General features: G+C 36.3%; 1 protein-coding gene across 5 annotated transcripts in view; it reads left to right on the top strand.

Moving 5' to 3' along the window:
* Nucleotides 1–16,214, top strand: part of LOC150083375 (anoctamin-8-like) — a 423,636-nt gene that overhangs the window by 286,250 nt on the left and 121,172 nt on the right. For 4 of the 5 annotated variants that reach the window (XM_090377998.1, XM_090378001.1, XM_090378000.1 and 1 more), the window contains one exon: nt 3,744–3,799. In XM_090377998.1, the coding sequence (XP_090234124.1) occupies nt 3,744–3,799 (56 nt within the window). Of the gene's footprint in view, nt 1–3,743; nt 3,800–4,236; nt 4,293–16,214 lie in introns of all 5 variants that reach the window. The other variant, XM_090377999.1, reaches the window with a different exon arrangement.

The following is a 16,214-nucleotide window of genomic DNA, read 5'->3' as shown; positions in this document are numbered from 1 at the left end:
CCAATAATTAATTAATTTATTTTTACCATAGTGCTTCTGAAAGGTAAGATTTCCTGCAGAATGTCGATCATTAGTGCTAAATAGTTACGAAATTCCAGATTAAAAGTCGATTTACTAATCCAGGATATTTAACTTCTGATTCAAAATTTTTGCACAAAGCGGGATGATTCCTCCAACTCGCAATTGCCATCCGCGAGCTACATCATGGCCAGAACACACGACCGATCTTTATAGTTTCCACATCAAGTTCTTTAGCAATCATCCTTAATTTGCCCTGATTTTTTGGACATTGGTGATATGCATACAGTTTTTTTTTTTTTTTTTTTAATTATTGCCTGTATGCCATTAAAGTTTAGAACATTTTCTACACAGTGAAAGCCTTGATGAAGTTCCAAAATCTGCCAACATTTCATCTTGGTAAAGTTTATATAATATTCTAGTTGCCTCAATCCATCTCTACATTGCTACTTTTACTAGTTCTTTGAATACTGTGCAAAATGGCGGAATCACATGGATATTCAGCTCACAGAGAAGTAAGATATGTTACTACGTTACTACTCTGTGATTCAGCTACTGTGACCATGTAAACATAGATGGAGAAATTTACTGGAAGGCGTGGATCACTCACTTCTCTGAAAAACATATGCACCTCTGACTTGCTATGGAAAGCATATTGACTAGCACGACTTCTTGGTATGTGACTGCATAGGTTTTACGGACACCATTAACATTGTGAAACGGTAATCCCTTTCACCCCCCTTAATTCGTACTTTCTAATTACCTAAATTGCCTAAAGGCCAGAGGTGAGAATAATGCATACAAAGTTTTCTCCTAATCCGTTCGTTACATAGAAATTTTCTTCATTCAATGGAAACCATTTTAAATGTAATTACCAAAAGGAATTTAAAAAAATTAATTTGGTATAAAGAAGTTGGTTAAACAGAGGTCCGACTGTAATTAAATCAAAAATGAAGCAATTTTAAAATACATAACTGATTGACTGTGCCATTAAAATGCTGGGCTCTGGATACTCAATAATTGCATTTGGCTCTGGATACTCAATAATTGCATTCAAGATTTCATTTGTAAAATAAATGATTGTTTCAACAATGGGCTCGCAAATTTTCAAAAAAAATAACAGTGGGCTCCAGCAAGCCCATGCGAGCCCACTACAGCTCACCACTAGTTATACTTGTCTGTTTTTGTGTGATTAAATATTTAATATTTTTAATAAGAGGAAAACTTTAAATTATCTACTATAAAAATCAGGGCTGTAATGAGTACCACCAAAGGACTTCATACCATCTTATTAATTTTTGTTGGTGTGAAAGGATGCAACTTACCCCAAAATTAATTGAAATTATCATTATATATTTTTTATAATAAAGAAATGATTTTGTTGGTATTATAAGCAAATGTACTAAAGTTTAGGTTTTTACTGATAGAATTATATTTTGTTATTTTGAATGTTATCTTCTATTTGTGTAAAAATGTTTCTGTGAATGAACTTTAAGTTTACATAACTTTAAGTTACATTATGCTTCAAGCATATTAAGTATTCAAATTATTTTCGTAATAGTTATACCAAAACATAATTTTCATGGGTATTGATTTCCTAGATTTTCTTATGCAGAGAATTGAACACTTGGAAATACTGATATATAAACACACACTATATTACCAAAAGTATTGGGACAATAAGTAAATATACAAGATGGTGATCTTTGTAAACTTTATGGCAGTCATTACAATAATACTGCAAGGTGTTTTATCATGCTGGTCAATGTATGTATGCAAAATGTAATACAGTGGATTCCGGTTATTTAGGCCACCGGTTAATCGGGGCAGCCGTTTATTTGGGGCAAATCTTAAAAAACAGAAACCGATTGAGAAAATAGCCAGGGTTTACTTCACTTAATTGGAACAGCATGCCGTTTAATCGGGGCAGGAGACCGCAGCACTGGAGATTACCCTACGATTGTCTCCGACGGTACTACGTGGTTCGGTCGAAATTCTGGAGGTCACAACCATAAAACAATAAAAACAATTAGCAGTCACCTGTTTATTGGGCTTTTCTGTTAGTGAAATCTATCATAAACGTACAATAAACTCGATCTTACTGAATTTGCGATAATACCGACAGCTGGAATTTTGTGGGTTATTATGGTGAAATGTGTTTACACTTCCATGAAATCTTAAATCATATAAAAAAATTAATTTTCAAATCTTCTCTTCGTTCCTATTTTTAAAGCTTTGTAACTCGTTACTCGGTTGTCACTTGCGCGTATTGTGTTACTTGCAATTTGTGTGTGCTGTGTTCTTTGTTATTGATTGCTTATCTTTTTACTGTTTTAAATTTTAACCTCTCCCCTCCCACAAATGTCAGTGAACAGAAATTTCAACAAGTTCATATGTACGTACAGTACGTATTAATTATTCCGATTTTCACGTATCATTTAATTTTTTAATTGGTAAGGTAATAAAGGGTAAATTTGTGCTTAACATATCTTTGCTTTTATAGCCTGTGGATAATATTCCTCCTATTTTCGCTAATTAGAATCGCTGTTTAATAGAATTGAAATTCAATTCACAAACGTGATCACAATGACCGGCGCTTACTGCACATCGTATAGTGAACGGTACTTTACTATGTTGAGTTCATGGTAACGTGATTTGATTGTACAGTGAACCAATTGCAAAAAAGGAGGGGGGTTACATTGTATTTTTAACTATTTTAACTATTTACGTGAAACTTCGGATAATTGGGGCAGCCGCTTAATCGGGCCAAAATGCAATCGGGTAACATAGTCCCGATGTGTCCCAAATAACCGGAATGGACTGTATTACATCAAAATTGGTATGGTATCACTGTTTAAATACTAAGTTTAAACATTCATTATTGACATAGTATAAGCAAAGACTGAAACTTGTACCATGAAAAACAACCTCAAATTACCACCACATTTCTCGTTTGGTTCAACATTTGTTCAATTGACACCAAATCACTCCCTCACTGAATTTTAGTCAAGTAATGTTTATTATGATTGATCCCTCCTCATGATGCCTTTGCACTGTTCTGGAGAGAATGTTGATGAATTCATCAAAATGTGATGTATATAACGGTACATCACATTTTGTATGTGGTGCTTATATTCCAAAGCTTTTGAGAAGCTGCTCCAAAATCTTGATTCTGTAGTCCCCATTAAAGGGTAAACATGCTGGCTTTGCCAGAAAATGTTTGTTAAAAGTTTCAGTTATTTTAATGCATGATGTGCAGTGACTCTTTGTCTGTTAAGGTTCTCCTAACCTGAGCTGTCAATAACTTTTATGCACCTACCATATTTGCTATATTATCATTACATATAGTCTTCCATTTATGAAAGACATCCCCACAGTTTTCTTGTAATCCAAAGTCAGCTGTCAAAAGTGGTGCAGAGTGCTATTTCCATGGCCTCCTATCATAAAGTAATTGAAAGTGCATGAATACTCAGTTCCTCCCCTATTGTTGTGTGGCAGCCAATTATGTGTTGAAGGTCTGTCAGCTCTTTACTTTACTTGAATATTCTTATTGCTCTGCCTAGCTAATGCACACTTCATAAAGCAGGTGTTTTGTACAATAGTGAATTGTAGTACATGGGATGCCTTATTCTATTCTTTTGAAGAGGCTCACCCAACATTTTGGTAATATAGTGTATATCACTCCACAACTGGGTAAATGCTAACAGCTGTATCTTGTTTTACAGAAAACTATAGGCTAGAGGAAACCTACCAGAATCATCTGATAATCAAATTAGTTCTGGTTTGTACTATATATAGTGTGCATATATGCATATTTATTTGCTTTTATTTGTGTGCATGTGCGCGTGTGTGTATGGGTGGGGTATACATTGCTGTATAATGAATGTTTTAACTCTTTTGGCACAAATATTTATGCTATTTATTGTGGTCTAGTATGATCCTTCCAAGACACTTAAATTTTTTGTTAGCATACATTAGTTTTTGATTCATTTATGAAATGCACGTTATATCAAATATATGCTTACAAACAAAACAGAAATTTTCTTTTGGATGTGCTGTTTATTGGATCACACCATATTTGAATGGTTATGAGAGCATGGCATTTTAAATTAGTGTTTTTAAAAGACTTCAAGTGAAAATTGAGCTGATGCTTTTTTCTTCATTCTTAATTTGTTTCTGCTTGCTAAATTTCCTTTTGTAACTTTTCTATCTCTTCAGAGAACTATAAACAAGAAGAAGAATATGAAAATCATCTCATAGTCAAAGTAGTTTTGGTTAGTATGCACTATACACTATGGGTGTGAGATTACCATTTTGTGCAAATGACACTTCTGCTTCAGGTTGCATGTAGTTTAACAAACTGCATGGCATTTGCTGAATTTTATTGCACGTCTGTGTCTGTTATTTATATTCTTTGTGACTGTTTATTTGAAAAAAAAAAAAAAAAATTATATACTGATTAATAAAAAGTTTGTATATCTATTTTCCTTCTATGAAAAGTTACATGATTAGTTTTAACAATTCCCGTTATGTGTCAGAATTCAATACTTTAGTTATATTATGCAGTATATAGTGAGGCCATTTAGTTATAAGAGGGTACAGAAATCAATTGAATTTATCTTCAGATAATACTGAAGGAAGGACATCATAAAAAGTTATTTTAAACTATAGAAAATGTAATTAGTGAAAATAATATATATCACCCACATAAAAATGTGCATAGAAATGTGTTCAGGATTTAGATAAAATTTATAAATATAAAAGTTATTTGATCATTTCTTTTTTTTTTCATTTTTATACATTACTTTTTTTTGTACACATACATGATGAAATGTATTAGATCAGAATATTTACTCAAAGAATCTTTAAAGTTGGAAGTTAGAATTATAAATCCTTAATGAAAATTAAGAATCTGTGATTATATAAAATTAATATAATTACAAAATGTAACTATATAAAATTATTTCCAAAGGTTGGTAATAATTTTATATAGTAATTTCAAAATGCAAAATTTTTTGGGAGGCAGGAAAATTTTGCTTTCATTTCATCTTGATTTATTACGGGATCTTGTCTTTGAAGTAAATTTTCTCACATTTTTTCTGTCTGACATTCACTGTCTCATTTTTTTTATTAAAATTCTCTGCAAAAAGACCTAGTGCACTATAGGTGAGGTTTATTTCATCTAGCTTTGATGAGTTGGTTTTCAGCATCAGTTGATAACTTGCTAGGAAAGGAATTTCTCTTTTAACAATTGGAATTGCTTATTGAAGTTGACACCTACGATAAGAAAGACTGGATAATAAATATTAATTGTTGATAATGAGAACCACCACCATTGAGAATCCACTAGGTTCCAAAATCTCAAAAATCCACAAATACTTGTGGATTTTTGAGATTTTTTCAGAACCTTGGGCTCTGGGTTCAAAGCATATATCATGGCAAGGTGATCTCTTTGTGATTTACATCATGCTCCATAAGTGAATAAGGTTATTTTTTTAGTTAAATCATCTTCCTCTCTTCAGGTTCTGCTAAGTAGTTCTGTACTTTGAAAATTCCAAAATAAATATAAAAAAAAAAAAAAACACAGGAAGGAAATTACCTTTCTTTTCTTTTCTCACCCCTTTTATTACTAAATTTACTAATTCAACTAACTTTAATATTTGCTTGGCCACCTCGTGGCACTACTCCTTCCCACGGACAGGCTGGAAACCTGAATGGTAAAGACAAACTCCCACAGCTAAAGAACAGAGCAGACATGCACATCAGCCAACCTGAAGGCATAGGCAAAAACTCATCCAAAAAAAACGGAAATGAATCAGCAAGTCACACCACTGTATCTCATAATACATTCTACTGGTGAACAAGTCATAGGAAGAATGGCCTGTGCTTCATTCAGAAAGGGCTAGTAGGAATAGCAGGGACTCCAACCTCAGTAAAATAGCTAAAGCCAAGAGATATAGTTGAAGCAGCCAATCCAAAACAGGCAGAACATTTACAGAAAATACCAAACTTTGGAGGTGATACTGGTCACTGTATCCCCCGTACAACTCTCAAAATGTCTCGTGTTGAGAGCTGTATATGGTTTGTCTTTCAGCGTTGTCTTTCAGTTCATACTAACTCCAGTACAAACTGAAAGAACAGAGTGCCATTGGTGTGAAACATATTTCCATACGATGGTAAGGAAATACCACACCAATGGCACCAGGAAATATAATCCTGACTGCATGTGCTAAAGCAGGATATTTAAACTGTCTTATGAAGATGTACATACTTAACCAAATTGCTATAAATGTCAGAGATGTGTCCACTCGCATGGACAGCTTGTCAAGAATCATTAGCTTGTGCCACTTGTCACTCAAAAGAGCATGCCAGTATTAAATGAACAGCCACAAAACCCCAGTGTCTTAACTGTAGAGGAGACTACCCCGCTTTCTCCAGAGTATGTGAAATCTGGAAAAGAGAAAAGGCAATTCAAAAATACAAAGCCAAACACCATACAATTTATCAAGAAGCAGACTGGGAGAAATATTGAAACTTGTCAACATTAGACCCATTGATTGTCCAAGGCAAATCACATGAAAAGCTGTAATGTACATCACAGACTAGTTATTACATGCAGCAAAGCAAGAAATTCCTAAAATGTCAACAGATGTTTAAATATACCCAAAACCATGGTTGGAACAAAGGATGCAGAAAAGCCAAAAGAGCAAAACCAAGCCTGGAATAAATTCTGCAGATACTCCTCTAGAGATAATCTAATTTCAATATAAGAGAGTTACATAATTTTATTTGAAAGAGAGAATATTATGTGAAAGGAATAAAGTTACCTGAATGCAATTTGCATCAACAATAAAGCAAACAGCTAAAGCTCAAGTAATGCAAAATAAAATAAAAAAAATTAGTGGCAAATATCAGAACTAACTATCCAACCCCAAAACTCCACTGGGAAGGGCAAGAAATAGCAAAACCAACTGAATTGCAAATGCATTAGGCAAGGCTTCTCCAAAGATATTGGCACAAAATTTCTTGCCTTTTAAATTTCCAGAAATATAAAGAGCAAATAGAAGAAAAAAAAAAGAGAGATCAATTTCAGTTCGAAAAAAACAAACAAACTGTATAACTCCCCTTTCACAACAGATGAACTAAACAGAGCACTGAACCAAACATGACAAGTGCTAAAGGACCTAATGATACACACAGTGAAAACAGCTAATTGATATAAATCATTGAATATAGTACTCTTATTATATAGCTAGATCTTCATGGGGAAACAAGTACCCAGAGCAGGAGCACCATGCAGTAGCACTAGCTTTCCCTAAAGTATGTAAAGATCCTGATAACCCAAGAAACTTATTTTTCAATTACATTAACTAGCTGCCTGTGCAAGATCCTGAAAAAATGAACATTAAATTGAACTAGTCCCCCAGAAATCAATAATCTACTAAACAATATACAATCTATGAAGGAGTTTGTTTATGCATGGGTGATGCACACATCATTTCTACTACCAAGGTAGTTTTAATGCATCATTTTAATTATATCTCATATTGTAAATATTTTCACAATGAGTTGCCATAAATATTGCACTACCTCGAGTAAGTAACGCTTCACCTATGGAGAAGACTAACGTTACTTATTCTTGGTGGATACCACCACCCAGATGTCACTGTTTCGGAGCTTTCTAATGGCAACTTGTAAAGGTATTCACAATATGAGATATAATTAAAATGATGCATTAAAACTACCTTGGTAGTAGAAATGATGTGTGTGTATTACACATGTATAAACAAACACCTTCATATTCTTAGGCATTTAGCCAAGAAATATCTTTTTGAATATACAATATAGATTCAGATGAAACAGATTAACATTAGATATCATGTGTCCAAAATCAAAGTCAGCATGTGTGATACATTCATCAGATCTGAACATCAAATAAGTAATAGTCTGCTTCGATATAGAAAAGGTAGATGACATGGCATTCTGAGAGACACATACTTTACGACTAAGGGGACACCTACCTATTTTTGTTCAGAACTTCTTGAAGAATAGAACCTTTCAAGTTCGAGTATGACCATTCTCTCTCTCTCTCTCTGGTCTTTCATTAAGGAGCTTCTTTAGGATCTGTTCTTAATGCTACACTGTTTGACATAAAAATAAATACCATAGGAAATAAACTACCACCTATAGTAGATAGTGACCCCTATGTAGGTGACTTCACTATTTTTAGCCACTCTCAAAGCATGCAAACAACTGAATGACAAATACAGCAAGCCATACACAATGTTAGTAAATGGACTCTATATGGGTTCCATCTGTCTGCTCAAAAAACAGTGTGCATCTGTTGAAAACACAACCTCCACACACCCGGAGTTGAAATCAAATGGACAAGCACTTCCAGTACAAAGAAATGTATAATTCACTGGACTAATATTTGACAAGAAATTAACTTTCCTTGAACACATCAAATAACTATGAACAATATGCTTGGAAAAAAAAAAAAACACAGTTTGCTTCTGCTACAACATAGGAAACAGGTATATGTGTGTGTTGCTAAAACTATACTGCACATTTGTCAGATCCAGTGTACGGCTTCCAGACCGAGTGCCCTCCACCTGCTAAAACAGGATATCACGGAGAAATTCATATAGCCTTAGGAGCATACCAAACTTTGTCAATTTGTAGACTGTATGCTGAATTCAGTGAACTACCACCATTGATCAGATGACAGAAACTGATTCTGAACTATGCATGCAAAATAAAATCCATGCTGGATCACTTAGTGTGGCCAATTCTCTTCTTCCATGATAAAAAGTTGTGTACCAAGCACATCCAAGAGCAAACTGACTCTGTTCTGTTCAAGTTTTCTTGAATAGAACAGAGCCTTGTCAGTCTTCCACCTTAAACTTAGAAGACTCCACTGATTATCAGTAATAGGAAGATTCCTCTTCGACCTACAGATAATCATTAATTCAGTGAAAAAATTGAGGAAATGATTGGGGGGGGGTCAAATATGCTTTTTTCCAAAATTGGGGAAAGTGTCTATCTGATCAAAATTATCAGCAGTTACATGCAGCTCATCACATCCAATTTGTAACTTCCTTTGGCCAATATATAGAGATGGTTTTAAATCCAAAAGTCATGTAGAAGCAGCAGTGATCATTCCTGAGCAGTGATCATTCAACTACTAGAGGAATGCAGCATATTAGCATTAGTAGTGGCATATGATGCAAGAAAGCAAGGTTATACAGCATCAGCAAAAAAAAGAAAAAAAAAAAAAAAAGAAACACTTCCCATTTCACCTATCCATTTGTTCCAAACATTTGTCCAGTTCTTCCTAGAATTTATTTAAGCTGTCAACTTCCACAACGACAGATGCAAGTTTGTTCCAATAATCAACCACCTGCTGGCTAAAGGCAAATTTCTGCACATCTGTTCTGCAATTGTGTTTCCTCAATTTGAATTTATGCCCACTCAAGTGCATAATCTGAACAAGAGGAAGAATCCCATCAGCGTTGAACTTGCTCAAACCATTCAAGGCCTTATATACCTCAATCAGGACTAGGCACCTTATAGGTGCCTAGTCTCAAGATGCTGCAATTTGCAGAACTTAAGCCTTTCTTGGTAAGAGAATTTGTTCCCTCACCAATCTCGTTGCCCTTCTCTGTACCCATTCCAGCAGCTCTACATTCTTCCTAAAATGAAGCCTCCAGACCAGTATGCGATATTCAAGGTGTGGCATTCAAAATTATGCGGTATTCAAAATTATCAATAATTTAGATAATTTTTTATCAAAATTATTTTGAATAACATATTCACAGTGGAATTGTGGGCATTACCTTCAGAACATATATAAACCATGTAAATACAAAAAAATATGATTTGTACAAATTCCTTTGGGTGCTGCAAGCATCCCTCTAATACTCATAATCTGATTCCTTGGCAGATCTGAGATATCCTTACCCTCTTTTTTAAACAAAGCAAAGATACCTACATTTGCTGGACACCAAGCCACAAAGGGATAGCTAGAAATGCAGTGGCTGAATAAGCTGCGAAATCAGCTACAACTTCAACAAATGATATGCCATCTTGAAGCCATTGATTGACAATATCTGTATAACATGTTAAAGAAAAGCTGGCAGGAAACATAAAACAATGTGTTCCAAAACAAAGGTTAAATATGTGGAACATCAGTTTAAGATCAAGGAGTCAGGAAGAAGTTATCTAACTAGACTAAAATTGGTCATGCAGACCATGCACACTCTGCTCTGCTATGCTCTGATGATCCACCTTAGTGCCAAATTTGTAACACAATCCAAACAGTTAAACACATACTAATAGATTGCTTGAATTTTGAAAGAAAACGTAAACAGGCTGTTGATTCATTGCTTAAGACACATGAACAGCTTACTGTAAAAGAAGTGTTAGGCGAAGTCTTAGATGAAGAACTGAGGGAGCATAGATTCAAACTGAGGAAAGACAGTTGTAGAATAGATGTGTGGAAATTTGCCTTTAGCTAGCGGGTAGTTGATTGCTGGAACAGACTTCCATCCCTTGTTGTGGAAGTTGATAGCCTTAAATAAATTTAAGGCTGACCTGGATAAGCATTTAGAGTGAATAGATGAGTGAAATGGGAGGTTTTTTTTTTTTTTTTTTTTTGGCTGATGCTGCATAAAGCTTGCTTTCTTGCATTGTATGCCTATGCTAATGCTAATGATGTACCTGGCATATTCAGCCCTTGTGGGTAGCACAGTTGGTCACCTTCCTCACACCGGGGGTGGAAAAGACCTGAGTTCGAATCCCATCGATGATGGGAGGAATTTTTATGGGTCTTTTTCACAACATGGCTGAGTTAGTTGGTCTCAGGCGAGGGTAGCATAGTTTCTGTTCCCAGAAACTCTGGTTTTTAATTCAGCAAAACAGAAAATCAACTTCAGAACAACTCAATTACAATTCAGTGTATTCTGAGTGTATAAAATAAAACTCAATTGTGACAATATACACTGAGCAACATGGCCCTAGTCACTGATGCTCCTAAAATCCAACAACAACAACCTGGCATATTCAGATTTCTGAATGCAATAAACTGCTACAGTCTTCTGTAATAAATTTTGTTCAAAAAACAAAATTTATTACAGAAGGCTCTTCAATAAAAAACTAAAATTGCAGCATTTAGCACATCCAAACTGAAAGGCAGGTAAGGTGTCCATAACCACCAAGTCCTGATGCACTCTAGTCAGAGAAGCCTATTGCTCAGAGAATTTCATATCTGACTGCACAATTCTTTTTCATTTTCCATTAATCTGAGATAAACCAAACCAGATCTTTGTTTGCTTACTAGTTTGAGCATAAAGGAACTTCATTGGTGAACCTGTATCATCATAAAATAAAAATATAAATGAGCATAAAGGAACTTCAGGCAGTATTTTTTTCATACCAGTGAAGAAATACCATTCAAGGCTTAGATCTAAATGGATGTCAGATGAACTTTATTGAGACACATGGCAGAGAAGAAAAGTGCATGCTTTAACATCTGTTCCAGGGAAATAATGGAGTCACCTGGTTAGAGAAGCAATGCAGACCCATCTGGACAGGAATGCAATTATACTGCAGTCATAGCATGGATTTCCTAAGGGGGTCTTGTCTAACCAATCTGATAGGTTACTGTGATGCAGTGACCAAGGAACTGGTTGCAAAAAATAATTTTGATATCATATACTTGAATTTCAGGAAGGCTTTTGATACTGTTGTACATAAAAGACTTCTGTATAAACTGGAGCAATGTGGTAATAAGTGCAAGTTACTGCTCTGGATAAAGGGATGGTTATGGAGATTGGTTATCAATGGGCACTGCTCTTCAAGGACTAATATTATCAGTAGAGTTCCCTAGAGTTCAGTGCTGGACCCATTTAAATTGGCTCACCCAATATGATCAGAAGGAACAGGTGGATTTGCATGAGTTGTTCTTGTATAAATACGAGGACTGTTCAATAAAGAATGATCATAATTTTTTGTGAACAACCATACTGCTTGCCATTTCTAGCTGAGCTACAGAATTTAAGACCAAACTAAGCTGTATCACATAGCAACTGACAGTTGACGTGTGTGCATGTTGTGACCTTGGTGGTTGGTTAAGTTTATGCTTGTTCAGTTTTGCCTATATAACAATGGATGTGACACATGAGAAAAACAAATGTTGAGAGCAGTATGCTGCTTTCAAATTTTGTTTTTGTCTCAAGGAAACATCAGCTGAACCATTTTAAATGTTAAAACAGACTTATGGTGAATCTACGCTTTCTTATAGCACAGCTCACAGGTGGTTTAGAATGTTTAAATATGGATGGGATTCAATCGCAAAAATCAGCTGTCCTGGGGCTCCAACCACTGCTGTCACCTGAGAAATCATAAACACTGCTTCCGTAATTATGAGAGAAGATTCTTGTAACAGTAAGACAACTGGCAGAGATATTGAGAATATCAGTAGGAAGCATGCATGGTATTTTCCATGATGATTTGCACATGATGTGTTTGTGCATGCTGGGTTTCAAGACTACTCACTCCTGAGCAACAGCAAGTTCACATGGAGGTTTGTCAGATGCTGCAACAGATGGATATTGCTGGTGGTGAGACTCTGCACAAGGTGATAATGGCAGATGAGACATGGCTTCATTTTGACTACGAGAGTAGGCAACAAAGCTCTGTGTGGAAGTCTATGTCATTGCAAACACACACACACACACGCACAAAGAGTAAAAGTTGTGGCTTGTGCAGAAAAGGTTGTGGTCATCTCATTTTTTGACATTCAAGGAAAGTTTTGCCAGCATATTGTGCCACATCATATGACTGTTACAGGACCTTGTCATAGAACTGTACTGTACACTTTACGGGGTCACATTTGTTGCAAACGACCACAACTGCACACAGATGGGTAGATGCTGCATCACAATGCGAGACCTCATACACCCTACAGCTCTGACCTTGCACCCTGCAATTTTTTTTTTCCAAAGTTAAAGAAGTAACTGTGAGGAAAATGTTTCCACTCGTCAGAAGAAGTTGTAAAAATATTGAAGGCAATTCTCAAACACATGTCAAAAAAGTGCCCATCATGCTTTTGAAGTATGGCAGAAACCGGATAAGTGCATTTCATCCTTATGGGGACTATTTTGAAAAAGGACAATCAAAATATGGATGATTAATGAAGGCATGTTGTACAAAAAAAATTATGATCATTCTTTATTGAACAGCCATTGCATGTACATGATTAGCTGTTCAAGACAATCAGCATAGTCTCACAGGAGTTATATGATAAACTATCTGTTTGTGCTTGTTAGGGATGTTTGGCAGTGGTGTGTGTGCATGAAAAGGTGAAGTGTGCATCTTACTGAGGAATATAGTGCTTTGAAGATTAGCATTAGCATTAGTAGAGGCATATGATGCAAGAAAGCAAGCTTATTCAGCATCAGCCAAAAAAAAAAAAAAAAAAAAACACACCACTCCCATTTCACCCCTCCGTTCGTTCGAAATACCTGTCCAGTTGAGCCTTAAATTTGTTTAGGCTATCAACTTCAACAACAAGTGACGGAAGTCAGTTCCACCAACCAACCACCTGCTGGCCAAAGGCAAATTTCCGCACAACTATCCGACATCCGTCCTTCCTCAATTTGAATTTATGCCCTCTGAGCTGATTATTTTGAGCAAGATGAAGAATCCCAATTGGCATTGAGCATGCTCAAACCATTCAAAGCCTTATACACCTCTATCAGATCACCTCGCCGGTGCCTAGTCTCCAGACTCTGTAATTTGCAAAACTTAAGCCTTTCTTCGTAAGAGCAACCCTTTGTTCCATTCACTAATCTTGTTGCCCTTCTCTGTACTCGTTCTAGCAGCTCTACATCCTTCTTGAAATGAGGCCTCCAGACCTGTATACAGTACTCAAGATGTGGCCTAACCATTGCCTTATACAAGGGAATAATCACCTCCTTATCCCTGCTAGAAAAATTCCTGTATATCATTGACAAGACACCATGAGCTACTCTTGCAGCTCGTCTGCACTGCTCAGAGAACTTCATATCTGCCTGCACAATTACCCCCAGGTCCTTTTCATTCTCCACCACTGTCAGTGTAGTACCGCAGAGTTGATATGTTGCTCTGGGGTTACTGTTTCCCATATGTAGTACTTTACATTTGTCAATGTTAAACTTCATTTTCCACCTCTCAACCCATCTGTTCAACCTTTCCAGATCCTGTTGCAGCAGCATAGCGTCAGTAGTGTTCTTAACAACCCTGCCAACCTTTGTATCATCTGCAAACTTGGACATTAAACTTGATATCCCATCATCAATATCATTCATAAGCACCGAAAACAACAATGGACCCAACACTGAACCCTGAGGAACTCCACTAATAACATTAGTCCACGTTGAGCAGTGTCCATTGATTACCACTCTCTGTCTTCTGCCACTCAACCATCCCCTTATCCATAGCAGCAATTTGCCTCCAGTGCCACACTGCTCCAATTTGTGCAGCAGTCTTCCATGTGCAACAGTATCAAAAGCCTTTCTAAGATCCAAATATATAATATCAAAGTTATTCCCTGCATCCAGTTCTTTTGTGACTACATCATAGTATCCAATCAAATTGGTCAGGCAAAACCTGCCCTTAACAAAACCATGCTGCGTCTGAGCTATAACTGAATTCTTGTCTAGATGATCCTGCAGTGCTTCTTTAACCAGTGCCTCCATTAATTTACCTGGAACAGAAGTTAAACTAACAGGTCTATAATTACTTGTGTCAGTCTTTAGTTTTGATAAGAATGCCCTTTACTTGAATTTGCTGCCTCATTAGCATTAGTAAAGACACATGATGCAAGAAAAGCAAGCTAATATAGCATCAACAACAAAAAAAACCCTTCTCATTTCACCCATCCACTCACTCCAAATATTTGTCTAGTTCTGCCTTGAATCTATTTAAGCTATAAACTTCTATAATGAAAGATGGGAGTTTGTTCCAGCAGTCAACCACCTGCTAGCTAAAGGCAAACTTACACATATCTATTCTACAACTGTCTTTCCTCAGTTTGAATTTATGCCCTCTCAGGTGATTATTCTGAACAAGAATAAGAATCCCATCAGCATTGAGCATGCTCAAACCATTCAAAGCTTTATACACCTCTCAGGTGCCTAGTCTCCAGACACTGTAATTTGCAAAACTTAGGTCTTTCTTCATAAGAGCAACCCTTTGTTCCATTCACTAATCTTGTTGCCCTTCTCTATACTCATTCCAGCAGCTCTACATTCTTCTTAAAATAAGGCATCCAGATCTGTATATGGTACTCAAGGTATGGACTGACCATTGCCTTATTCAAAGGGATAATCACCTCCTTATCCCTGCTATAAAAATTCCTGTATATCATTGACAAGACACCATGAGCGACTCTTACAGACTGTCTGCACTGCTCATAAAACTTCATATCTGCCTCCACAATTAACCCCAGGTCCTTTTCATTCTCTACTGTTGTCGGTGTAGTACCACACATTTGATACATTACTGTGGGGATTACTGCTTCCCATATGCGGTACTTTACATTTGTCAATGTTAAACTTCAATGCCACCTCTCAGCCTATCTGCTCAGCTTTTCTAGATCCTGTTGCAGCAGCATACTGTCATTAGTGTCATTAACAACCCTTCCGACCTTCGTATCGTCTGTAAACTTGGACATTAAGCCTGATATACCATCATTAATATCATTAATAAATACAGAAAACAACAGTGGACCCAATATTGAACCCGGGAGACTCCACTAATAACATTAGTCCATGCAGAGCAGTGTCCATTGATTACCACCCCCTGTCTTCTCCCCCTCAACCATCCCTTTATCCATAGCAGCAATTTGTCTTCAATGCCACACTGCTCCAATTTGTGCAGCAGGCTTCCATGTGCAACAGTATGATTTCATTATTATTCTTTGCATCCAGTTCCACATCATAGTATCTAATCAAATTGGTCAGACAAGATTGGCCTTAACAAACCCATGATGTGGCCGAGCTATAACTTCAGTTAAAAAAAGCTCAGACAAATCATCTATAAAGTCTTGTCTAGGTGATCCTGCAGTGCTCCTTTAACTAGTTATTCTGTAATTACTGATGTCACCCTTTGATCCTCCTTTGTGAATTGGGGTCACTTTTGCACATCTCCAG

The sequence above is a fragment of the Mastigoproctus giganteus genome, chromosome 7 (genome assembly GCF_048544385.1).
Source record: "Mastigoproctus giganteus isolate SK-2022 chromosome 7, ASM4854438v1, whole genome shotgun sequence".
NCBI lineage: Eukaryota > Metazoa > Arthropoda > Arachnida > Uropygi > Thelyphonidae > Mastigoproctus > Mastigoproctus giganteus.
This window is presented reverse-complemented; position numbering and strand designations above follow the sequence as displayed.